This window comes from Canis lupus, chromosome 11 (assembly GCF_048164855.1).
Source record: "Canis lupus baileyi chromosome 11, mCanLup2.hap1, whole genome shotgun sequence".
Taxonomy (NCBI): Eukaryota; Metazoa; Chordata; class Mammalia; order Carnivora; family Canidae; genus Canis; species Canis lupus.
This window is the reverse complement of record NC_132848.1, coordinates 52026169-52049822: the sequence shown is the minus strand read 5'-3', so window position 1 is coordinate 52049822 and position 23654 is coordinate 52026169. Positions and strand designations below refer to the sequence as shown.

The 23654-nt window shown below is 39.7% G+C and overlaps 1 protein-coding gene and 2 long non-coding RNA genes across 19 annotated transcripts in view; 1 reads left to right on the top strand and 2 right to left on the bottom strand.

The window, feature by feature from the left end:
- Positions 1 to 8777, bottom strand: part of LOC140600194 (uncharacterized) — a 126169-nt gene extending 117392 nt beyond the window's left edge. For 7 of the 13 annotated variants that reach the window (XR_012003391.1, XR_012003393.1, XR_012003394.1 and 4 more), the window contains exons 1-3: positions 7943 to 8276; positions 7140 to 7365; positions 6580 to 6678 (exon numbers count right to left, since the gene is read on the bottom strand). This is a non-coding gene — a long non-coding RNA (uncharacterized lncRNA). Of the gene's footprint in view, positions 1 to 6579; positions 6679 to 7139; positions 7366 to 7942; positions 8277 to 8431 lie in introns of those variants that run through there. The other 6 variants (XR_012003399.1, XR_012003400.1, XR_012003401.1 and 3 more) reach the window with 2 other exon arrangements.
- Positions 8190 to 23654, top strand: CALM2 (calmodulin 2). 5 transcript variants are annotated; one of them, XM_072768264.1, is made up of 6 exons: positions 8190 to 8285; positions 14951 to 14981; positions 21484 to 21627; positions 21717 to 21823; positions 22102 to 22237; positions 23010 to 23654. In XM_072768264.1, exons 3-6 carry the CDS (start codon positions 21558 to 21560, stop codon positions 23036 to 23038), a joined length of 342 nt encoding a protein of 113 aa, XP_072624365.1. In that variant the 5' UTR covers positions 8190 to 8285; positions 14951 to 14981; positions 21484 to 21557; the 3' UTR covers positions 23039 to 23654. The 5 variants fall into 5 exon arrangements, with proteins under 5 accessions (XP_072624365.1, XP_072624367.1, XP_072624368.1 ...); XM_072768266.1 differs by lacking the exon at positions 8190 to 8285 and adding an exon at positions 8328 to 8695; XM_072768268.1 differs by lacking the exon at positions 8190 to 8285 and adding an exon at positions 8657 to 8766.
- Positions 16081 to 17045, bottom strand: LOC140600196 (uncharacterized). Its single transcript, XR_012003405.1, has 2 exons — positions 16731 to 17045; positions 16081 to 16427 (listed from the first exon to the last, which is right to left on the bottom strand). It is a non-coding gene; the product is annotated as an uncharacterized lncRNA (long non-coding RNA).

Genomic DNA, 23654 nt, shown 5'->3' with positions numbered 1-23654 from the left:
TACAAGCAGGGGAAGTGGCAGGCAGAGGGAGAAGCAGGCTCCCCACTGAGCAGAGAGCCCAATGTGGGGCTCTATCCCAGGACCCTGGGATCATGACCCAAGCAGAAGGCAGATGCTTAACCAACTGAGTCACACAGGTGCCCCTGCCTATGCAATATTTTTGCTAAAAGTCTTCAACCAGAATCTTGTCTTTAGTCCTAAATTCTAGTTTATAGGAAATACAGGGTATAGAGCATCATGTCAAATAATACTATGAGAAAGCAATCAGACAAATCCAGAATATGGACATTGTAAAAGAAAATTGTTCTAGATCCTTCAAAATATCAATGTCATGAACAACAAAGATAGGGGAAATATCTAAATTAAAATTAGAAGTCTAAAGAGATGTAATCCTGCAAAGATTGTAATCTTGTAATCTGATAACCCCTGTCAGATCCCAGTTAGAAAAAATAAAACAACTATAAAATCATTTTGGAGACAGAAATTTAAGTATATGCTGGATCAAAGATAGTACAGAATTTTTTAAGTATGGTAACAGTGTTGTGGGTTTTTAGGAGAATATCCTTATTCATAGGAGAGATATGCTGAAATTCAGGGCTGAAGTATGATGCCTGTAACTTTCTTTCAAATGTTTCATCCAAAAATAATTTGTATTTATGAGCCTAGGTGGCTCAGTCATTAAGCATCTGCCTTCGGCTCAGGTCATGATCCTGGGGTCCTGGAATCGAGTCCCACATTGGGCTCCCTGCTCAGTGGGTAGTCTGCTTCTCTCTCTCCCTTTGGCCCTCCCCCTACATGCTCTCTCACTCTTTCAATATCAAATAAATAAGTAAAATCTTAAAAAAAATAATTTGTAGATTAGTGTGTGTGTGTATGTGTGGAGAGGGAGAAAGAGCAAATGTGGCAAACGCTAGACATTGTTGACTCAAACTGGATAGTATATGAATAGTTTGTACCATTCTTTCAACTTTTCTGTACATTTGAAAATTTTCAAAATAGAGAACTAAATTTCTGAGGAAATGTTTGGCAGTTAAAAAAAAAAAAGCAGTTCTTTTATGCTTAATCAGTCTTGTAATTGAAACAGGGGCACATCTAGGTCTCCCCCAGCCCCCACATGAATAGCAGGGGTTGTGACTCTTATTACTTTGGAACCAGTGAAAGTGGGAATGTAGCAGTAAAATAAAGAAGATATTTTACCTAACGCAACTCCCATTTTCTCATGCAGAGGGGAAGCTGACCTCCTTCCTTCCAGGAAAGACCTTGGAAAGTCACAAGAGGTGACTATTTCCCCACAAAGTATACTTTCATTATTAATATGATTTCAGGGCACAACAAATAACATGAAGAATTTAGCAAATCCAGATACTAATCCATAACTTTCTAATGAAGTTCTCATAGGGTGCATCTGATCCCATAGCCACATAGAGCTGCGAATCTTCTTTACAGACCGGCCCCTGGTTTCTGATTTCTCTACAGAAGAGAGGTCAGTGAATCGCAAACAGAGAGCAAAATGGCAGATGGGCTTCCAAACTGAAGTTGTTACCAAGAATTTCATGGAAGATATAGCAGACAGTATGATTCAGAGCACACCATAAAGAAAACTGATATGTAGGAAATGAAGGAAAGAAAGAAGGCAGGTAGCTAGTTAAGTTTAGAACATTTGGAAATATTTTTTCAAAGCAGACAATGGTTTACTCCAAGTTCTATGAGCAGAACCTAGAATTATTGGCTAGATAATTAGGTGGGGAATTGGACACTGTGAAGAAGGGAAGAGAGGACCCCAATAGTGCCCACTTTAGAGTCTTGAGGCTGGGGAATCCTGATTTTATAAGCCAAAAGATAATCACAAACCAAGCCAGGATGAAGAAAATGAAATTAAAACTTGAGGTTAAAATTTTGAGGTTGCAGAGAATTCATACCCTCATGTTGCCACTACAGTACCAACCATGACATAAATCACCCATTTTCTGTGAAACCATTCACAGTTGAAAGCATAATTTTTTTAGCTTAATTATGTGGTGGTTAATTGCTTTAATTCATATTTCATCAAGCCTAATGTAGAGTGAACAACAAATTCCTTAAATAAGATGCGAAGAAATGCAATTTAAAAATTGTATAAACAATTATTATACAATGACACAAAAAAATCTCAAGGAAGATGAAAATTACATTTGCTTAAATATATATTTAGTATTTTCAAATTGATTTAAATAATGACTTACATTAGAAGATGAGAATTGTCCTGCTGGCCACTTTCTCCCTTTTTATAATTTATAAGACAACTCACGCTTTGTAATAGTCTTCTTTGTTTAAAAATGTGTGAAGAAGGCATGTGCAAAATGATAATATCCTTGTCCATTCATCCACTTATTCATTTGACAAAATTTACTGGGCATCAACTGTGTCACCAAGTAAGGTAAGGGTGAAAACATAATTACAGTCCCTCAAGGGACTCAGTGTAGTTGGTGCCACTAACCTATAAGGATATAGTACCATAAGGTGTTATAAGGATATTTTGAGTGAGAGTGATTATTTCTCCATGGACCAAGGGGAGAGGGTGAGTGGGCTAGGAAGACATCACAGGGAATATGATGTTTGGGCCAAGGATAAGTGGATGTGCAATAGGCAGTGGGAAAGGGAAGAAGAATGTTCTAGGCAGAGGGAGCAGCAAGAGGAATGACAAGGACTGGAAAAACAGTGTAGTACACGCAGATATCTGCAAGTTGTTCAGCGTGGCTTGGGTGACATCATGAAGGGAGGTGCTTTTCAATGAAGCCAGAATAGAGAGCAGATTGGGGTGAAAATATGAGAAGTTCAGTTTTGATGTGCTTTTAGGACCTAAGGACTTCCAGAGGAGTTGCCAGTAAGCATTTTCAGGACTTCAGGACAGGGCCCTGACCTAGCCTCACTTTAGAGAGGCTGGTTGTGGCCCTCTTTCAGATGTACGTCTACACAAAGGGCCATGGGGATGTCCTACCTAGAGCCCACATCCCCCTACTCTTTTAAGACTACTCTATGTCCCTTGCTCATATAGCACTGAGGCTGCTTCCAGGGCATATGTAGGCTTCTCTCTCAGATCCACTCTCCAGAGAACTCTGTCTCTAAGGGTGCATGTCTCTAGGTCCTGAGGGATGGACAACAGTGGGGCTGTTGATGGAGCCTACTCACTACTATGCTTGTGTACACACAGGTGAATGTAAGACCTCTCAACAGTGCAGATGGAGCTGGGGTTGAGAAGAGAAATGGGTGGGCTGTGGGTTTGAGGATGGCTTCCTTATACTTCCACAATTTGGTGTGTAAGTTCAAGGTTATAAAATTGGCCATGGCCATCCAGGTTGTTATGAAAGTTTGTCAAGTTATGAAAGTTTATCTGTCAAGATAACAGAAGATATTTGTTTGTTAGCTTGATTCACAACTTTTACATATATAACATATGCTATATAATTCTCAGTTTATACTCTTGACTGAACCCACAGGTGGCCTGAGTGGCTGGAAATACAGACCAGGAGTTTAGGAAGACTTTACATCTTGCCATCCATATTTAGAGGTCATTGGCACAGAGCCAATGCTATGGGAGTGGGGAGTTTGTTCAGGGCAGGTGTCAAAAGTCACAAGCAAGAGAGCCATGGCTTAATCCTGAGGCATTCCAGCAACAGGTGAAGGAGCCAGCCAAGGAGCTTGAAAGAAACTGCCAGAGAGGTAGGAGAAGTACTTGCAAGGGGTTGTTCCCAAAGCCAAGTGAGAAGAGTGTTTCAAGAGGAATGGAATGGTCAACAATATGGACAATATATGTAAAGTGATCAGCACGGTGCCTAGCCCATGGTGAGCACCCACTCACCAGTGGCTGTGAATGTGCTAATAATGATGTTGATGATAGAGGTGACAATGATATTTCTGTTCCTCTGTGCTTCTTTTCTCTGCCTCAAACACCTTTTCCTTATTCTCCAACTCTACTCAAATTGCTATGGATCACATTCTCTAGGAAGTCCTCCCTTTGCCTATTAGGTTGTCCTCCTACATGCTCCCATGGTCTCCTATGCTCATTCTTATCATTGCACATTAGCAAATAATAGGCTACTGGTATTTATTGATTGAGTGGTAACAGCTTCTTAGGTGCCCAATCGCCCTGGTTTGCCTGGGACTGTATGGTTTAGCACTGAAAGTCCTGGGTCCCAGGAAACCTTTCAGTTTTGGACAAATGTGGATGGTCACCCTAAAATGGCATCTCAATTTTTTTGAGTGAATAAATGAATAAAAGGCAGAATGTCAATATCAAAGCTAATGACCCTCAATCTTTCCCGTGTTTATATGAGTGTAAGCCCATGCAGGATGTTCTTTCTATATTCTCTTCACCCCTTATTGAGAATGCTGTGGGCAAAACATTCTCATGACCTGGTTGGATTCCTGTCCCAGCTCTGTTTTGCCCCATAATAGCACTGAGGCTGAAGGGAGGTGCTAGAAAAGGAAAGCTTCACTTTCTCAACTAGGGCTCCTTACCTGATCCACAGAACAAGAAAATGATTTGAGCACTGGTTTCTCCATTCTCTCAAAATTGACACACAACAAATTGCCATCCGAGTAAGAGAGAGGTTAAGCAAATTGTTGATGCCTTAGGGTATTTAGGGCTTAATTCTTTCACCTGTCAAGAGTCACACAGGCCCTACAATCAAGAATGCCAGTCTGATCGTCCTCTGTCCTTGTTGGTTAGGACAGCTGGCTAGAGGAAAGAAGCTATGGGAAGGAAGTCTCAAAGGATAGGACTTGTGTTATCTGTATTCTGCAAAATGAGGAACTGAGGCCTGGAGAGGAAGCACATTCTCATTTTCCCAAAGTGGACAAAGGTAGAAACCTGTGAGACCTCACTAGTCAAGAGAGGGAAACAAAGACAACCAACCACCTCCTAGGCTGTGGTGTGGTGCCTGTCATCAACTTTGCTTCTCAGCTGGCAATTGCCAAAGTTCAGGCTGCACTGTATGTCATCTTGTTGAAGACAAATGCTCTATAAATAAATTGACTTGGAACAGTCTCAAATACACATAAACCACAATGGCTTTAAATGTAAGTCTTGACTTTTTTCTCATTTTTTCTCATCTTGGAGAGGTCAGCAAGGAAGTTTCTACAAGAGAGGCTTACTGAAATTCAGCCTAGAAACCAAGAACTTTCCTGTAGTCTCTTTAACAGGCATATTTCATTACCAAATATTTGTTTAAAAGCTTGATCCAATACATACAATGCTAAGCACGCACTTGTATGTTAGACTTAAGCTTGTGCTTGTTATACGTTACACATCAATCCTTTTAAAAATTCATTTTCTAGAAGAGGTGATTATTCATTTTGTCATTCAATTTCCTATCATTAAAAATTTTATATGTAAAATTATGCATACTGATGGGGTACTGTGTGAAGAGAGAATATTTTTAGTGACTGAGAGAAAAGATTGTTGATGGCTCTTCCATCAGAGGAGGAATCATAGATAAATTTCTGAGAAATACCTTGGAAAGACTTGGGAGCTACCAGAACACAGAGTAGTGGAACTATGGCCTTAGGGCTCTTGTCTCCAGCTTCGATTCTGAAGCAGAGGTACCTACAATTAAGTAATATTCTAAATGGTATTTCATTTGTGAGATAAAGCTAATTACCTCCCCTGACCCTGCCTCATTACAGTATTAAGTTAGTAAGGATAATAGAAGCATGAGGGTCCTGAGTTCTTCCCCTTCCCCCCTCCCCCTCCTCCTCTCCTCTCCCTCTCCTCTCCTCTCCTCTTCCTCTTCCTCCTCCTCTCCTCTCCTCTCCTTTCCTTTCCTTCTTTCTTTCTTTCCTAAGATTTTATTTATTTATTCATGAGAGACACAGAGAGAGAGGCAGAGGGAGAAGCAGGCTCCATGCAGGGAGACCAATGCAGGACCCAATCCCAGGACCCCAGGATCATGCACTGAGTCAAAGGCAAACACCCAACCACTGAGCCACCCAGGCATCCAGGGTCCTGAGTTTTCATTAAAGAGTCATTCAACTGAAAGGAAGGTCACAGTGCTGCCAATACTAATTGAAAGAGTACTCACTTTATGTCTGGTTTGCATGACTGAAAGAAAGAGGATCCATCCCTGGCCTAGTAAATACTTTCAATGGTATGAAGAAATGTCTAAATAGGCTAAAAGAGGTTAAATTCCACTGAAGCTTTCCAAGTATGTGCAGATAGCAGTTACAGAATGTCTTGGTCTTGATGGGCAACCTTCTCCTCAGCAGGCAAGATTTCACCTTGGCCTGCTAAAAATCCTGCTCGCTTACATTTCAAGGCTCCATAAGCCAATGCTTTTCACTGAGAAATTTTAAGGCTTACTGTAGCCTAAGATGATTCTTTCTGGACACTAGTTCTACCAACAACCTTCTTGAGGAACTGCAGTTTGAGCATTAAACCCTAGCTCCTTTCTAACTTCCCAGCAACCCTCGCCTGTGTTTGGCTGGCTCTAGTAATGCCTAAAATCACTGACAGCTCCTCCATCATGACATGCAATCGCATGTCTTTGGGCCTCTGCTCTGTTCTTCCTTCCACCTGGAATTTGCTTCTCTCTTCCTCCTTACCTTTTGCTTGTTTCCTAGGTCATTTATTGTATCAGATTCAGTTTAGGAGTGATCTTCTTTAGAAATCCTTCTGGAACTTCTGTGGCTTGTAAGCTCCCTCTATGGTAACAATTACATTATAGTCAACATCAAATTCATACAGTAGGTGTTCACAATCTGCTTGTTAAGTATTTCAAGTTATGCATACCCTTGCTTATTTGGGGTGGGACCAAAGAGCTAATTAAAAAAAATGCATATGTGTGATAAAGTACACATAAAACTGACCATCTTAGCCATTTTGAAGTGCACAGTTCAGTGATATTAAGCACATTCAAAATGTGTAAACATCTCCACCACCCACCCTCCTAAGTCTTTTCATCTGTAGATCTGAAACTCCATACCCTCTAAACAGTAACTCCCCATTCCCCCTGCTCCACCCTCTGGTAACCACTATCTTATCTAATAATCTACTGGAAAATCCCTGGTAAACTGCTGTCTCTGATTTTAATTACTCTAAGTACCCCACATAAATGGAATTCTACAATATCTTTATCTTTTTGTGACTAGTTTATGTCACTTACCACATGTCCTCAAGGTTCATCCATGTTGCAACACCCTGTAGAATTTCCTTTTTTGAGGCTGAATGATATTCTTAAGTATGTATATGCCACATTTTGCTCATCCATTTATCTACTGACGGACATTTGGGTTGCTTCCAAGTTTTAGCTATATCGAATAACACAGCCTTGAGAATAGGTGTATCAACATCTCTTCAAGATCTTGCTTTCAGTTCTTCTGGGTACATACCTAGAATTGGAATTATTGCATGATATGGCAATTGTCTTTTAATTTTTCACTTTCGTAGTGGTTGTACCATTTCACATTCCCACCAACAGCGCACACGGGCTCCAGTTCCAAGGAGCTGACTCTTAAACATGTCTTTTAAACGTCCACTTAAATCTGAGCGGTCAGAGACCCGAAAGGGCCAATTGATTACAGGGTCCCTCGCTTGTTGGGTACCTACCTTGAGCCAGATACTTGAACGTTTCACATTAACTCTAAAATTCCTATCATTTTAATCCTTACAAAAACCTTTTCAGAGAAGTATTATCACCTCCTCCATTTTATGAGGCTCGAGAGGACTCATCCAAGGTCACACGTCTAAGAAAGTGGACCAACCAACACTTGCACCCAGGTCTGACTCCAACCGAGGACCCTGTTATATTCCACGACACCAAAAGGCTATCGTATCGGGGCGGGAACTGATCCCACGGGATCCCTGATGCCGTGGTTTCTGAGGGACTTTTCCGGGAAAGCACCCCTCGTAAGATAAGGAGAACCCTTTTGGATTAGGCTCGCAGCTAAGCAGCTGCATTTTCCTTACCTAGGTTTTTATAGGGTTTTGTGAGGGAGTAAAATTGAAAAATGTGTGGCCTCCACGAGGCGGGGAGGCTGGGCGCGGGGTACAGGTTTCCGGGGTCTTTCGGCGTCGTTCTCTCTCCGCCTGAGGTGTTTTCGCCTCCGCCTGTACCGGGGAGAGGCGGGAAAGCGTGTGTGTGTGAGTGTGGGAGGGCAGCATGGGTGGGGGAGAAAGGTTCTCCGGCCAGGCGCAGGGGAAGCGACTCTGCCGCCTGGCGCAGTTGCCAGGGCAGCGCGGCCCGAGCAGCAACGGCAGAAGCCGCACCGCGTCCCGGCGGCGGCTGCGAGCCCCGAGTGACGCATTGCAGGTACGAACCAGCCAATCAGAGGCCGACTCAACGATCCTCGGCCGCGAGCCGCCACCATGATGCTCCTCCGCGCCGCAAAGTAGCGCCCCGCGGGCGCGACTCCACCGGCCGGTACCCGGGCTCGCTGAGCAGTGAAACCCACTTACGTCATCCGCTCGCCCACTTCCCTTTCTCTTTTGCTTCGTCGAGTCCGTAACAGTGGAGACAGGAGTCCGAGCCGAGCTGGAGAGGAGGGGGCTTAGCCGGGACTCGTTTGCGCTGTTCCGTTATCTGGCGTGCGGCGGAGGGATCTGGCGGAGGGAGGTGTTTATGAGGCGCTGGGGGCGGAGGAGGAGAATTAGTCCGAGCGGGGCGAGCGAGCTGACTGGTTGTGTGGCCGCTTCTCGGAGACCGGTAGCGCTTGCAGCATGGTGAGTGCGCCGCTGAGCTGCCGGCGCTCGGCCTGAGGGGGGACGAGGCTGAAGGAAACTTGTCTAGGGGGGTACGTTGCTCCCCCCACCCCCTTCCGGAGTGGTCTTCGCCGGAAGGTTGGCGCGAAAGAGCCTGGGGGCGCCGCGGCGGCTGCGTCGCAGGTGCTCCCCATCGCCGTCCTCCTCCGGGAGGAGCGCTCTAGCGCTGTGGGGGCCGGGAGCGTTGCCCGCGAGGCGGCGGAGCTCCTCAGGGGCTTGGCGGGGTGAGGCGGAGGGCGGTTCCGGGCGGGGGGCGGCCCAGCACATGGTGCAGACGAGAGAGTGGAAGGGCGCGGGGAGCGGGCGGGCAGGCGCCTCGGGTCGGGCATCTCGGAAGGTCAGTGCCGGGGCCGGATTCAAAAGCCCAACGGACGGTTAGTGCTGGCGCCAGGAAGCGCCTTTGTCCGCTCGCGGCCGCCATGCGCCGAGGGGGCGGGAGGGAGCGCGAGGCCCGGGGCGAGCGCCAGCGCCGCCGTTAGCCCGCATCCCCCGCGTGCCGGGCGGGGGGCGGGGGGCGCGCGGGCGGGCGCGGCGCGCTGTGTGGGCCGAGCCCGCGCGGCGCGGGGAGCGGCGGGGGGGGGGGGGGGGGCGGGGCGGCGTGGCCGGGGCCGCCGCCCGCTCGGCTCGCGCCCCAGCTGCTGCGCTGGCACCTGCAGGGCTGCGGAGGTCGCGGCGGCGCGGCGGGGCCGGCCGGTTGGGGATGGGTGGGGGGGGAGGGCGGCCTGGCAGGTTCCCATCCCCCTTCCCCCCCCTCCCCCGCTCCGGGTGGCGAGAAGGAAGCTCGGTTGATCCTGAATCTTCCCCACTCCATCTGGGGCCTTTTCCTGCTCCCCGGGCTGGACATTGAACAACAAATTTATCTTAAGTGGCTCCGTCGTTGGTTGAAGGGAATGAGCTTTTTATACCTGAAGTCTGGCGCATCCTCTGCGCGTCTCGTTACAGCCCTCTGCTCCGGCTTGGGTCTGAAAGGCTCTCTAGTCGCTCACCGAAGGCAGGCTTCGGCGCGACTGGCTTTTATCCTCCCGTAAGCAGCGTCTGTATTCTATGGAGGACCCACGTGCACTCCTGATGTTAACCACAGCCTTGCCCCCGCTCCAGCTCCAGCTCCGTGGAAAAGGAGTCGTATTTCCGTATAGAAAATGCTAGACCACGGTTACATGCCGTCCAATGCATTTGCACAGTAGTGGCTGTCAAATACTGTAGTGAAGGAAGGGTGTACCGGGGGCAGGGGGAGCAGGGGATTTTTCAAAAGCATTTTCCTGTCATCAGTTGAGACCGGAACTCCTGGTTTTTTTTTCCTGCTTAAAAAAAAAAAATCTAATGAGGGCGGTAATTTGCAATACCTATTTTGTGTTTCCGTCTGCCAAGTGGTTACAGCGATGGGTGTGTCTAGAAGGCAAGGTGACATCTTAAACAGGAGTTGGGAGTCCTTGCCAACTGAAACCTCCAGCTTGTATGGGTGTGGGGAGAGGAGTTCACCTTGGTTAAAACTAGTGTTCATTCAAGTTTGATGCATTCATTCTATTTTGATTTTTTAAATTATTTTTTCCTGACTTCAAACATACTGGTTGGATTTACTTTCAGATTACATTATAAGCATGGAATCAAGGTTCTAAATTGTGCAATAAGTTTTTAAAAATGTTTTTAAATGAACGGTAAAATTTTTACCTAATCAGTCTCATACTTGAATCAGGAACTCGAATAGATTTTCTGGGTGATGTATACAGTTTTTAATCTTGCTTTCATGGTCCTTGCCAGTGATAAGCTTTTCTAGTTACTGTTTACATCATTGGTGCTTTGGGGGTTTTGAGTTAGTTAGATTGACAGTCATTATTAAGTAAAATTAATTTGGAAGTTGTCTTAAAGCAACATAATAATTATAAGACCTGGAGAAGATTTAAAATTAGGGCTCTTATCAAGTTTAAAGAATAAGAATTTGTCTTGGGTTTACATGTAGTTGATACTGAAAGGGCTGGGGATTGCTTCAAGAAGACTTTGGGGCCTGCCTAATAAGTAGAAGACAGGAAGAGGTAGAAAGTTTTGTGCTTGTCTAAATAATGTTTATTGTGTCAAATTGTAAGGAGATCAGTTGGTGTTACACTCAAGTATGGCCCTGTTAAATACATAGAAAGTTCTAGATTTAGGTACAGCAATCGAATTAGGCCTTTAGTAAAGGTCCTAATTTCTCTGAAGTAATTTGTCTTAATGGTTTTTCTTGGTGTAAGATGCTATGTAGTAAGTGCTATTCTGTCAGAATTAAGGTATCTGTTAACTCTACTGAAATATTCTAAAGACTGCTTTTGATAAAGGTAAAACAATTACCCTGACTTCTGAAATTGTAGAAAAAATTTTACTTAATGAAGCCTTTGTTGTATCCAAGTAGAACTTGGAATAAAAATGAATGAATGAATGAAAGCTAAAAGTTTGTATCTGTTTTAAACCTGTGGATTCAAAAAAATAAATAAATAAACCTGTGGATTCATACATTTATTCAGATAAGACTTTTGGATTATTTTTAAACTGCTGTTCACTAGATAAACTCCCAAGAGTATCCATATCCACTTTGAACGCTGTTTAGGAAATGTTTGATAGGTATATATAATGTATTGACTTTTCAGATCACCCATTAGTCTAGATTACTGTTTCCAGTGTTTACAAATCACCTGTGGTTCTTAAAAATGCGGATTCTGTTCTAGTTCAGTAGGTCTGGTGTGGAACCTGAGAGTGTCCTAGTGCCCGGAAGCTTTTCTCTCCAGTGATGAACCGGAGGAGGAATTCCATCAATTGTTAGAGAAATAAAGGAGTAAGAACTAGTTACCTCTCCAGTGGATTATTATTTACTTTACCGAGATAAACACACATGTTAATGAGCTTGAGTTTTCCCAAAAGTATAATTCTTATAGTTCTTCTAACTAAGAAAATGGCACTCTCCATAGACAGAAATAAGAACCAAATTTATTTGCATGTAGTTGGAAATGGCTTACAAATTAGTGTGCTAGGGAGTGGTGTGTTTTGCTTTTAGTAGGCCTTAATCTGAATGTTGCTGGTAAAGTTTATTTTAAAACCTTGGATCTTGGATTAGTAGTAAATATAAAAACTGCTTTAAGTTTTTTGAAACATTGCAAGTAAAATCAAGGAGCGCTTTTAAGGCTATATGAGTAACAGCATTCTGTTTGATAGTTCATTCCTTAAAGTACATTTGTGACTTTTTCTGTTTCTTTTCCTTTTTGGGGGGTGGGAGGCAGGGAGAAAGGAGGGAGAGGGAGAGAGAATCTAAAGAAATCTCCATGCCAAGTGGGAAACGCAAAGCAGGGCTTAATATCTCAACCTTCAGGTCAGATCTTGACCTGAGCTGAAATCAAGAGTGATTTCGCTTAACTGGGCTACGCAGGCACCCCTCATTTGTGAATTTTTCTGAGATTGTGTCTGCCTAGAGATGAATGAAGAGCTGGACAAGATGTGGGACCATTGAGTTTTGGCTTTTCCAAGCAAAATTGGATGATTTTAAAGTTTTGTTTTATAGCTAACTTCCTTTTCTTCTTTCCTTCTTTCTTAGCTTTAATATAAATGCACCTTCCCAAAATCCACCCCTTCCTCCCTGCTGAGAGAACAAACCCTGTTTACCTTTCTGCACATAGCTTTCACATATACTGTGCCTTCCATACATTTAGCTTAACTAAGTCTGTAGTCCTAAACTGATTTCATCAGCTGCATCTCTCCCCAGGCTGCACCTTGTGCTTTCAGTTTATGGAAATTTATTTTCTCAGATTAAATCAAACAAAAATAACATGGAACAATGGTAGGATTGGTGTTTTAAAAGACGGTTAACAAATATTTATTGTTTTTCATGGTCTCAATTTTATATTCTGATACCTAGAAAAGACACTAGACAATGTTATGCAATGCTTGGTTGTAAATGGATGAGAATAGTAAAATTAAATTTCTATGTTGCAGTAATACATTTTAAACTTAATAACTTCCTAGAAAGGGTAAGTTTTAAATAGGCATCTCCATAATATATGATAAAAAGCACACATGTGCATATGTGTATTTTGGTCATTTTTAAGTATATCATAAGTGATCTGGTGGACAGAATGGGGTGAAGATAACTAGGATAAAAGATAAAATATGGCAAGAAGAAAATAAACTTCAAAATGCCTGCATATAATACAGTCAATATGAGATTTATAATGGGGCCCTGCTACTCTGAAGCAAGAGGTGATAATGCTATGCATGTTTGTCTTCTGTGTGGAAGTTGAACTTGTCAGGTTCATATTTAACATTGTAGGTTCTTTAATTAATATATAAAATAATTATCACTGAACTCTTTGGGTTGGCCCTTTACACAGCTTCTCACTCTGCACAATAACTTTATAAGGTAGATACTAATATTGTATGGATGAAATTGACTGAGTGGTTGAGTAACCTGTCCAGTCACATGGCTTTTAAGTGGCAGAGCTAGGATACTAGTCCAGCAATGATTCAAAGCCCTATGCTTTTTTTTTTTTTTTTTTTTACCTCCGCCCTGCCATGTTGCCCTTTTTTTTCTGAAATGTTAGAAGTCCTTCAAAATGGAATCAGAGTAGAAGTAAATCTTTATAGTCTCAAACAAAGTGAACATCAAGTCAGTGGATTTACTGTGTTTCAAATCTTACTCCTTAGGGAAAACAGTGTATGACTGATTTTATATCAGATACTTGGTGGAGATTTGAGATTTGAAAGGATAAAAGTAGATTTTTTTTTTTAACTCCTGCATTTGAATTTAATTATTGCCTTTTCAATTTTAAGTTACAAGGCCTTTTGCTTTCTCAGAATAGAAACAAGTTGGGTTTACATGGAGGTCAAGTCAAAATTGTTGAGCAGGGAAAGAAATTTAGGCTTTCTGGGTTCCTTCCCAAATTTTCTCATGCTGACCCCTAGAGAAATATGATGCTATTCTACATTAAGGTATTCTTTAAGAAGAATGAAACCAGGCAGTGTTACTCTTTCATACTAATAAATGAATGGGTTAATCACAATTTGCTTGATTCCGAATAGGTAAGAATACTAGAAGCCTGTGTCTAGTTAGTACCATGTAAACGTTGATTTGTGGGTTCATGTATTTTAAGTGATGAAATATCCAAATCAAAGGCCACATGAAAAAAAAGGAGCCTTGGTATTTTGCAGATGTGTTTATTATATATTATGGTACTCTGCATTTAAAACTTAAAGGCAATAATGAATACATCTAATACCTTTGTGTTTTAATTCTGACTCCGCTAGTTACTAATTTTGTAGTTCTCCCTGAAATGTAACCTAAACCTCTTTCCCTATTTGTATGATAAGGAGGGTTATTGAGAAGATGAATAAAAGCATCTATAAAGGGCTTTAGCAATGTCTGGGCTTTTTTGGTTTTTGGTTTTTGGTTTTTTTTTTTTTTTTAGCAAAAACAACTTCTCTATGCTACAAACCTCACAACATTAGGCACGCTTTGGGATTTCAAAAGTCAGGAGAAAATGGATGGTTAGACTTAACATTTAGTAAATAATGTAGTTCAAATGTTGAGAATCCTGGATTCTCTGCAGTTGCCTGGCAGGTGAGAAGTAAAAACTGATAGCTTTATGTTGCCCCAACTAGGACAGCTTGGATTTTTATATATAATGGGATTTTTACTTAGTGTTATGGGGTTTTTTGTTTTGTTTTTTAGGTTTGGAAAATCATTTTCATGTCAAAATAATGTATTTAATCATTAATAGGGGTAATTTTGAATGTAGTCATTGGATATTATGTTTGGTTCAGTGGAGATTTCTGATAATCGTGTGTGTTTTATCCACCAGAGGAAGTGGACTTAAGTTTAGGTATCCTAACTTTGAGAAAGGAAACTTTTTGTTGGATTCTCCCTTGCTTTAGAAGAATAACAGCTCCATTTAAATTTTCTAGTATGTCAGATTGCTTTTTTTTCCCCCAATTTGTTTGAAATTTAACTTTTATATGTATTCTGAAATAATATTTGAGGTATAAGTATTAAACTTGGTCAGGACGGCTTAGCTTTGAAGCTAAACCTGTCTACTTAAGGAGTAAAAAAATGCATACATTTTGTTTGTTCCTCATACTAAGGAATGTTACACTAAATGTTGTTTATGGTACAAGGGGAGCCTTGAAAGTCTTTAAACTTGGTTCTTAATTTAACTGCTCATCTACATACTCTGAACTCAACTATCTCTGATCTCTTTGTAGGCTGACCAACTGACTGAGGAGCAGATTGCAGGTAAGAAATACTTAGCTAAGTGGTACACATTGGATTTTATTATAAATTGAATAGCCAACCTCAAAATAAGATACCTGTAAAAAGAATTGACTTTGATCTATGTAGTAGATAGTAACAAATGGGTGTAATGTAATCTAGTAATTGAATCTGCTTTGGCAGATGAGAAGGTACAGTTGCCTGTGAAAGATGTATGGGGCTAACTAATTAAAGGCAAGTTTTTAGGCTGTGTGAAGATATACTTTGGAAACTTGGTGGTGGTGGTGGTCTTTTGTTTTTCTTGAAGATTATCTTTAAAACATGAATTCTGGGCAATTTTTAACACTGCAACTCCAAATACTCATAAAAAAAGAGCCAGGTAGTAATTAATAGGTAACTTGAAATGTTGAATTGGAAAGGGAACATTGAATTTACCCCAGTTTATAGTAGCTAATATTTTGACCTTAGAATTGTATGTAGAATCAACCAGGGATAATCATTATCTCTAGAGAAAACTTAGATCAAGAAGTTACCATTCTATTTTATAAATGTGTAGTAAGTTGAATTTTGTCTTAAAGAACAGTAACAGCTGTTACTGAGCTTTTTAAGTCTTCTTTTGTTTGCCGTGGAAATTTGTGAAATTGTTATGTAAAGCTTGATGTCATGTTGTCTTTATGTCATAACATTAAACATTGGTACTTTTGATGTTATTCTAACAACTTTGAGATGGTGGGTTAACATCAACTGTAGGGTAAACCTGCTGAAGGATTTTTTTTTTTTTCCTTTCTAGTTCATTGTAATGTTGAAATGCTTTGCAGAATCTTCCTTTACTCTCCTTAGGCTTATTAACACAAGCATCAAGTAGTGTTAACTATCACAGTTTTCCTGGAAGGCAAGAAGTTTGAAGTGTTCAAAAGCACTAAAGCATTTTTTTTTTTTTTTTTTATGCTAGAAAAAATTGAGAAAGCCCAATTGGAACTCAGCTATTTATAGCCCATTTAAAGTAAGCCCCTTGCCCGCTCCACATAAACAAATTTGGAGGACTCAGCAATCACTAGTCATCTCAGATATTCATCACAAATATTATTTAATAGGACTATATAAAGTTAGGAAGCTTTTAGCATGAAGGACCAAATGTAAGCAGGTTTTATTTTTTATGTGAATTTGAGTTGAATCTGGGATTTGCTTTCAAGGGTTGATACATTGCATGTATTGAGTGTTGAAGTAGTCAACCAAAACTTTGGACCTAATTTCTTTGTTCATTTATATTAAGTTTTTCAGTGAAATGTGAATTATCCTAAAACAGTTTTTTAAAAATAACATGTCCTTTAGGAAGTGATGGGCTAATTAATATATTCAGCCTTAACTTCTTAACTTCTCTAATACATTTGCCTCCCCTCTCTCTACCTTTCATTTCTTGGTATTCCCAGTCAGGTAGTTGTCACTGCTGAACACGGCATAGCATTTTCACTGTAGGATAGAAAATGTATTATTTAAAGTATCTGTCAGAGTTCATGCTCATTATTGCCCTCCCAAACACACATACAACTATGAAAAAAAAACAAAAAACAAAAAACCAGCTTGTGTCTTTTAAATATAAAAGGGCAAAAGAAGCCAAAGCTTTTATACTATTAAAATAAAACTCTGCAAGAACAGGGGACCTTTTTGTTGCCTCTTGTATCCCCTTTGCCTCCCACATAGTAAGGACTGAAGAATCGATAAACTTCTTTTCAGAGGTGTGTGACATGAAAAATGTTCCAGAACACTACCTACCCTATCCTAAGAATTGTGCCTCCCTCCAAAATCCCTTCCTTCTAAATAGGATTATTTCAGTGTCCACCTTTGAGGTGGAGGCAAATTTTCTTTATCCTGTTGAGCTGTAAGTGGTAGTCATCAGTGACATCTCAGAGTCCTTACCAAAAAAATAAAATGTCAACAGACTTAATATAACTCAACATTGAGTATAAAGTTCTTTTAAAGCTATTTTAGCTTCATATGATAATCATTACTACTTCAGATTTGTTTAGAAATAACAGCAAATAACTTGGTCTAGAAAGAATGTTTGTTTATATGAAGTTAGTAGAATTGTTTACCTAGTCTTCAAGAGCAATCTGGAAGAGTCCATTGTGACATCACTAGTAATTTTGTTGATGATTCTGCCGTTGCTTGACACTGAAGGGGATTAATAGGAAAAACCTACAAGGATTTTTTTTTTTAAGTCAAGTGTAGGAGTAAAACTTTCTTGATAAAAGATCATAACCTTACTCGTTTAAATAGTGACAGCAAAAGTCTGATACATGCCCTTTAAGACATAATTTAGAATTTTCTAAATAAATGGAAGTTGATAAACATACATTAGATTCAGGTAATTCCTGGGAATTACAGTTTAGAATGGAATGCATCTGTACATAAAGATTATACTAGTTCTAAAGTACAGGTAGTGAGATGTAAGGGCAGGGGAATTTAAATTGTACTTTGAGTTTATTTTTATTTCAAGGAGTTTTAACAGGTATTTCTGGCTCTATTTAAAAATACAAATAAGAAATTTGGAATAAATCTTGACATTTGTTCCTTTCTTATATCCATAAACTAATAGTTACAGCATAGATATGGTCTTATTTTCTGCTTTTCACTTACTCCAGCAAGCATTTTAAAAGTTGATGTATTTTAGGGGCATCTGGGTGGTTCAGTTGGTTAAGCATCTGACTCTGGATTTCAGCTCAGGTTTTGATATCAGGGTCATGAGTTCAAGCCCTGTGTTGGGCCCCATGCTGGGTGTAGAGGTTTTTTTTTTTTTTTTTTTTTTTTAAGTTAATGTATTTTAAAACTCCTTGAAATTAAGAATACATATATAAACTTACCATGCATCTTAATAATTAAGTCATATAGTAAAATGGTTATATAGTTACACATTGGAAGCTTTTGCACATGATGGTGGTGTTAAATAATACCTTTAGCTAAGTATTATAGCAGTGAATGTAATATAAGCAAAATCATGTTTCTAAGTGCTTTAATTTTCTCGTACCCTAAGATATTAGGTGATAGATGCCATGCGTTCATACCCTAATAGTTTATGCATTTCTAGACAGTATTTTTCCATCCTGTTGAAAAGAAAAAAAAAAAAAACCCACCTGAGTAAAATGGAAATATCTTCATCAAATTCTGTTTGTGGGATTTATTGATCTGTTTTTGTCATTGGATCAATCTAATTAATCTACTGTAGGCTAATTTCATATAAAATCCATCAGTAGTTTGCTACTAAGCTTCTGATACCAGAGGAGTTCCTCTGAAAACAAGTAATTCTAAATGAAATGGAATTATGTTAACTAATGAATGTAGTAATTAACTACCCAACCAGTTAGTGATAACCTGGTCTAAAGCTAAGCAGTTAAAAGATTTTAAACTGAAGAAAGTAATGTGGTAATCTAAAGAGGTAATATAACTCAAGTAGTTGTGTGGATAATTTTAAAGAACCCAGTTAAAACGCTATTTTAGGGACGCCTGGGTGGCTCAATGGTTGAGCATCTGCCTTTGGCTCAGGGCGTGATCCCGGAGTTCTGGGATCGAGTCCCACATTAGGCTTCCTGCATGGAGCCTGCTTCTCCCTCTGTCTCTCTCTCTCTCTCATGAATAAATAAATAATTTTTTAAAAGGTTATTGTAATAGTCTAGGTAAAAGATGATATGGTCATGAAACAAGATACTGTGTGTAGAGTTGAAGAAAGAAACAGGCAATATTGAAATGGGAGAATTCAACAGGACTTGACAGGTTTCACGGAGAAAGAATTAAATTTAGTGTCTTTTGCTTGCATTCCTAGGGTTGCTGGGGAATATAGAATTCATTTTCATAAGTCTTGCTTGGGGTCAGCCAGGGAACATGTCCTGTAGGAAGTCAGAAATAAAGGTACAGTAGCCCACCATTTATCTGTGTGAGGAGGATACATTCTAAGACCCCAGTGGATGCCTGAAACCACTGACAGTTCCAAACTCTGGTTTTTCCTATATACACACATACACAGTTTAATTGATAAGTTAAGTGCAATAAAAGATGAGCAACAATAACTATTGTTACAATTGTTTATTATACTGCAATGTAAGTTCCGTGAGTGTGGTCTCTCTTACTGTACTCTTTTTGTGAGATGATAAAATGCCTGTGTGATGAGATGAAGTGAGTTGAAGGACATAGGCATTGTGATGTAGGGTTAGGCTGCTAGTGACAGGACAGTATGCCAGAAGGATCATTTGCTTCTGGACTGCAGTTGACTGGGTAACTGAAATGGCAGAAAGCAAAACTGGGTAAGAGTGGGGGGACTACTGTATTATGTTGAGAGAGACGAGTAGACTAAAGTCTTCATTATAAGTGGGGATAGATGAGATGGGCAAAAAGAGGGATCCCTGGGTGGCGCAGCGGTTTGGCGCCTGCCTTTGGCCCAGGGCGCGATCCTGGAGACCCGGGATCGAATCCCACGTCGGGCTCCCGGTGCATGGAGCCTGCTTCTCCCTCTGCCTGTGTCTCTGCCTCTCTCTCTCTCTCTCTGTGACTATCATGAATAAATAAAATCTTTAAAAAAAAAAAAAAAAAAAAAAGAGATGGGCAAAAAGAGAAAAAGATAAGAAAATTGGTCACATCTACGTGGGAGAGATAAATGGGAATAAGAGAGCCTTTGGCAGTATAAGGTAGGAGGTAAACTGATGTGCTGTTGTGAAAACCAAGAGAAATTTAAGAGTTTTTTGGTGTAGTTTTGGATGCTGAAGGAAAATGAGATCTTTTTCTTGACACTAAGTATGTATTTGCCAGACATAGTTCTGAGTGCTTTGTGCTTAGTAATTAAATTCGTAAACTTAGGTGGGGATCCCTGGGTGGCTCAGCTTTTAGTGCCTGCTTTCGGCCCAGGGCATGATCCTGGAGACTGGATGGAGTCCCGCTCGGGCTCCCTGCATGGGGCCTGCTTCTAACCTCTGCCTGTGTCTCTGCCTCTCTCTCTGTGTCTCTCATGAATAAATCAATCTTAAAAAAAAAAAAAAATCATAAACTTAGGAAAGTAGGTATAGTTACTCCTATTGAACAAAAATGAGGAAACTGAGGTAGTAAAGGTTGAGTAACTTAACTTGCTGAAGGTTACAATACTAGTAAGTAGCAGAGCTGGGATTATTTAACCCAAGCAGTTGAATTCCAAAGTCTACTTTTAGTTTCTATGCTATATGGCCTCACATACTTAACACACACTTGTTTGAGCAACTAGGTTGTTACTGGTAAACTTGCCATTTTCAACTGATGAGTTGGAGCTGGAAGTAATTTTAATAGTAGATGGTAGAGAAAGGAGTATGAGTAATGGTGCTTCCCAGGATTTTGAGAGAGATAAGGGCAAGCATGTAAGAAGATCCAAGGTTTGAATTTCATTTTAAGCTAAGAGGTATGATATATGTTAATGGCAGATCAGTAGAGGAGTAGTTGAGTCCAGAGAAGAGATTATGGTGGATTGAAACTGGGATGTATATGAATTGGAACAAGGATAGAAAGGCACGAATAGCCTTGGACTATATAAGAGGAAGGAAACTATTTCTTAAACATGTCAGGTATACATTTTCAAATGTATAAATACATTGAGGGAATTTAGCCTGGGAAACTTGCTTTTGGATTTGCATGGTGACAGGGTCTGATACCTTTTAAAAAGTACCTTACCAGAAAATACTAGCTTTGTGTTACTAGCTCATTTATATGACCTTGCACTACCAAATTTAATCTCTGCATTAGTTTATGAAAAAATGGGGAAGCCAGGTATTCTAGACTGTTGCTCCAATAGCTTTCCATGTAATCTAGTGGTGAGTTAAACATAGTATCATAAGACAACTTTTAAGATGTTAGATAATACATTTCAACTCCATTAAAAGTTTGGGATTTTATGTTTTCAAGAAAGGTCTAAATTATCTTTGTTCGCAGTGGTAACAATACTTAGCTAAAACTGGCCATTCATATCTTGATCATCCGTTGTTAATATCATTTTTGATTTTTGGTGATAGTTCCTTGTATCTCATTGTTCTAAAGTTTAAGGTTTTTGTTGTTCTTAAGTTTTAGTAAGTTTTTAAAGAGACTTAGTTTTAATTTTCAAGGATTACTTTGGACATAATGCATATAGTCCTATAGAAACATGTCTTGGGTACCAGTAGTCTTATTTTTCTACTCTGAGCTTCAGTAGTAAATAGAGAAGCCAGTCGTTTAGGGCTTTGATTCTTTGCCTTTTCATTGCAGAATAATTTCGACTTTTACCTGGTCTAGATATTGGAGTTCTTTGTAAGATTTTAGGTGAAAAAACTTTGCTGATAGGTCAATATGAGCAGATATTAGTATGATTAAAGATGTTTGAAATGTAAGGTTTTCCCACCTAATTCTTCAGGAATCAAAAACTGATTTCAGGTGTTATCTCCATGTATATCTTTGCTTTAAGAGTTGATTAGTACATTTCATTTAGGAGGTTATTTTTTATTGTTAATCTGTATGTTTGGATTGTGGTCTCTCTTTAAAACAGAATTCAAAGAAGCCTTTTCACTATTTGACAAGGATGGTGATGGAACTATAACAACAAAGGAATTGGGAACTGTAATGAGGTCTCTTGGGCAGAATCCCACAGAAGCAGAGTTACAGGACATGATTAATGAAGTAGATGCTGATGGTAAGTGTTTTTTAATTGGGGGTTTGGAAAAGGGGAGTTGAAGAGGGGCATTTAAATTCTCTTATAATATTTCAACTATACCATTTCAGGAAATGGCACAATTGACTTCCCGGAATTTCTGACAATGATGGCAAGAAAAATGAAAGACACAGACAGTGAAGAAGAAATTAGAGAAGCATTCCGTGTGTTTGATAAGGTAGGTATCAGGGATTGTATTAAATTTTGAGAATAAATCTTGGCAAAGGAGATGTCACTGACTTTGGGACTAGAAACAGTGATTTTTAATTAACGTATGATGTCCTGCCTTGTTCTCAATGGCAATTTATTGGCCAACTATAGATTGTTCTTGGTTGGTATGTATTTTTAAAAGTATATTTTTCTCCCTCTGTGAAGCTTGGTGTAAACTTCCTAAACTTTCATTTCAACTCTTGAGTCTATAATTTTACTTAAATATTTTACTAAATTTTCTTCTAGGATGGCAATGGCTATATTAGTGCAGCAGAGCTTCGCCATGTGATGACAAACCTGGGAGAGAAGTTAACAGATGAAGAGGTTGATGAAATGATCAGGGAAGCAGATATTGATGGTGATGGTCAAGTAAACTATGAAGGTAAGTCTTTCACTACCTCATTCTGTGCTTTGGTTTTTAAGTTAACACAGGTATTTGTTACATATTTCAAAAGTAGTGACACCACCCCACCCCCACCCCCACAAGATGAAGATGCTAATTCAGTTTTTATGTTTACAAAATTTCTGCTCTTCTGAGGGGTTTTTCTACACTAGGCCAAAATCACAATCATCTGAGGACTTTTTAGAGCTGTTTATTTTAAGGTCCTACCTGTATACTTAGAATTCTTTGCATTTTAACAAGATTGCTGGACAATTTCATGTGCATGTTAAAAGTTTGAGAAGCACTGTACTCCAAACTGCGCTAAAATGATCTTTGATCATTTGATCAACTGAAACCGTTTTAAAAGCTTTATAAACTTTTCAGGATCCTCAAAATGAAATTAAGGCGACTTACCCTCCTTCATTGGATTTCTTTTCCCTCTAATTAGCTTTAATCTGAAATTATTTACTTAATGCTTCAACTAAAAATTATTCCTGTTATACTAAACTTAAGAGCAAGAATGCTTCTATTTGTAATAACTTGTCTAAAGAATTAATTTGGTTTATTGATTAATAATCCTAAATAATTTTGGTTTATGAAGATCTAGGCTTGACAAAGCTTGATAGAGCTAGCCTAAACCAGTTCTCCTGTGTACTGTATATTTTTGAGGAAAGAAAGGGGAATTGGAAACTACTCCGAGATTGAGTAATATGATTGGTTTTGTCAGTCTTTTGCCATTGACGCAACTTTTTGTGTACTTCTTCTTTTTCAGAGTTTGTACAAATGATGACAGCAAAGTGAAGACATTGTACAGAATGTGTTAAATTTCTTGTACAAAATTGTTTATTTGCCTTTTCTTTGTTTGTAACTTATCTGTAAAAGGTTTCCCCCTGCTGTCAAAAAATATGCATGTATAGTAATTAGGACTTCATTCCTCCATGTTTTCTTCCCTTATCTTACTGTCATTGTCCTGAAACCTTATTTTAGAAAATTGATCAAGTAACATGTTGCATGTGGCTTACTCTGGATATATCTAAGCCCTTCTGCACATCTAAACTTAGATGGAGTTGGTCAAATGAGGGAACATCTGGGTTATGCCTTTTTTTTAAGTAGTTTTCTTTAGGAACTGTCAGCATGTTGTTGTTGAAGTGTGGAGTTGTAACTCTGCGTGGACTATGGACAGTCAACAATATGTACTTAAAAGTTGCACTATTGCAAAACGGGTGTATTATCCAGGTACTCGTACACTATTTTTTTGTACTGCTGGTCCTGTACCAGAAACATTTTCTTTTATTGTTACTTGCTTTTTAAACTTTGTTTTAGCCACTTAAAGAAAATCTGCTTATGGCACAATTTGCCTCAAATCCATTCCAAGTTGTATATTTGTTTTCCAATAAAAAAATTACAATTTACCCAA

Coding starts and splice junctions, on each gene's coding strand:
- CALM2 (XM_072768265.1), top strand. CDS start 9,000: ATGGTGCAGACGAGAGAGTGGAAGGGCGCGGGGAGCGGGCGGGCAGGC. Junction 21,628..21,716: donor TAATGAAGTAGATGCTGATG/GTAAGTGTTTTT, acceptor ATACCATTTCAG/GAAATGGCACAATTGACTTC. Junction 22,238..23,009: donor TGGTCAAGTAAACTATGAAG/GTAAGTCTTTCA, acceptor CTTCTTTTTCAG/AGTTTGTACAAATGATGACA.